At 47.6% G+C, this 1,744-nt stretch overlaps 1 protein-coding gene across 16 annotated transcripts in view; it reads left to right on the plus strand.

The window, feature by feature from the left end:
* Positions 1-1,744, plus strand: part of SFI1 (SFI1 centrin binding protein) — a 51,429-nt gene that overhangs the window by 35,469 nt on the left and 14,216 nt on the right. For all 16 annotated transcript variants that reach the window (XM_025199251.1, XM_025199244.1, XM_025199245.1 and 13 more), the window contains one exon: positions 991-1,087. In XM_025199251.1, coding sequence (XP_025055036.1) covers positions 991-1,087 — 97 coding nt within the window. The remainder of the gene's footprint in view (positions 1-990; positions 1,088-1,744) is intronic.

The following is a 1,744-nucleotide window of genomic DNA, read 5'->3' on the forward strand; positions in this document are numbered from 1 at the left end:
CCCTGGTGGGGCTGTGCACCTCCTGAGTTAGATGGAGGTCCTGTATCTCGGATAGGAACCTATGTGAGCAGTCAGACCTGGCTGACTGCTCTTCCCAGCAGATGTCTGGAAAGTTCAGGTCCCCCATGGTGACCACATTGTTTGACCTAACTACGTCCGTGAGCTGACTGAAGAATTCCCGGTCTAGCTCTTACCCTTGGTTGGGTGGCCTGTAGTAGACCCCCACCGTTAAGTCCCTTTCCCCTCGACTTCTTTGTATTCTAACCCAGAGCACTCATCTGACCTTGTGCTACTAGATGAGGATGTGTATTCCTCCTTGATGTAGAGTGCCACTCCCCTACCTTTCCTCCCTGTCCTGTCCCTCCTATATAGCCTATAGCCTTGATATTCACCGCCCAGTCATGCTTTGGGTCCCACCATGTTTCTGTGAGCCTCACTGCACAAATGATGCAGTTGATATTTTCAGATTCTCAGGAAATAAGAATCAACTTGTAAGCAGCAGTCTCCTGTGACGTTTAAATTGCACAGCAGAGCCTATACTGTGATAGCTGTAAAAAGAAAAACTGTGGCCAGCACCAGATCCAACAAGGCGTCTTCCCTGGTGGGGCTGTGCACCTCCTGAGTTAGATGGAGGTCCTGTATCTCGGCTAGGAACCTACGTGAGCGGTCAGACAGGGTGAAATAGGGTGTTGATCTAGAAATATAAGTGGGAAACGTAACTCAAAATGTTGTAAGTTGAGGACTGCCTGTATCTTCAGCAAATGGAAAGGGGGCCCAGATGGATGGCTCCCCTCAGGAACACAGCTGTGGCAATAAAAATTTCTGTTAGGAGTAGGCGGGTACACCTGCCTGCTGAAGTTGGTGTAAGATAGAGTTGGGGGAAGTGTGTGTGAATGCATTTCTGATAGCAGAACAGTTTGTCTCCACTCCAGCATCTAAAGAACAAGAAGGTATCCATTAGGATCCTGTGTCTTTTCCCTCTCTCCTTAGGTGTTGCTGGAGTGGAGGGACATCACCTCCCTGCAGGTGTACTGCCGTCAGCAGGATGCAGCAGCTATGAGGGAAGCCAGGAAGCATTTGGATGCAGGTGAGTTTCTGGGGGACAGGAGATGTAAAGAAGTCACAAAAAGACTGGGTTGCTGCAACCGAGTTGTGCATGGTTGAGTTGCATAACTCCAATGCTACCATATTAGTATGTGTATTCTGGCTGCATGACTCCAAGAAGCACCCTGCTCCATGTGGCAGCCACACATTTACTCTCTGCTGATGAGATGAACTGGATCTGTCATGAGAACTGTTGGTAGTGACATTGCTCTGGAGAGGTTCATGTCATAGAATGGGTACCCCTCTAATCTCCGAGATGTGTACAAATGAAGGCATTCTTCCTGACCTGATGGAAAGGGAAGTGGTCTTGTCTGACCTTTGAGCAGGTTGCTAAATCTATCTTATACCTCAGCTCCCCATCTGTACAACAGGGATAATTCTCCCACCCGCATAGGAGTGTTTGGAGGAGAAAATCTGTTAATGACTGCAAGATGCTTATGTACCTTGGAGCTGAGGATTGTACAAGAATCTTGAGGGAGGTTGAGGCAAAGCTTGATAGAATCATTTATTATCACTTGTGCTTTCCATTTATGGTTCTCAGAACACTTAACCAATTCATGGCTAAGGCTGCGGGTGCACTTATATTTAGGGTCAACCTCAAGGTCATCCATAATTACCTGGAGCCATGTAGTTTGCTCTT

This window comes from Alligator sinensis, unplaced genomic scaffold (assembly GCF_000455745.1).
Source record: "Alligator sinensis unplaced genomic scaffold, ASM45574v1 scaffold505_1, whole genome shotgun sequence".
NCBI lineage: Eukaryota > Metazoa > Chordata > Crocodylia > Alligatoridae > Alligator > Alligator sinensis.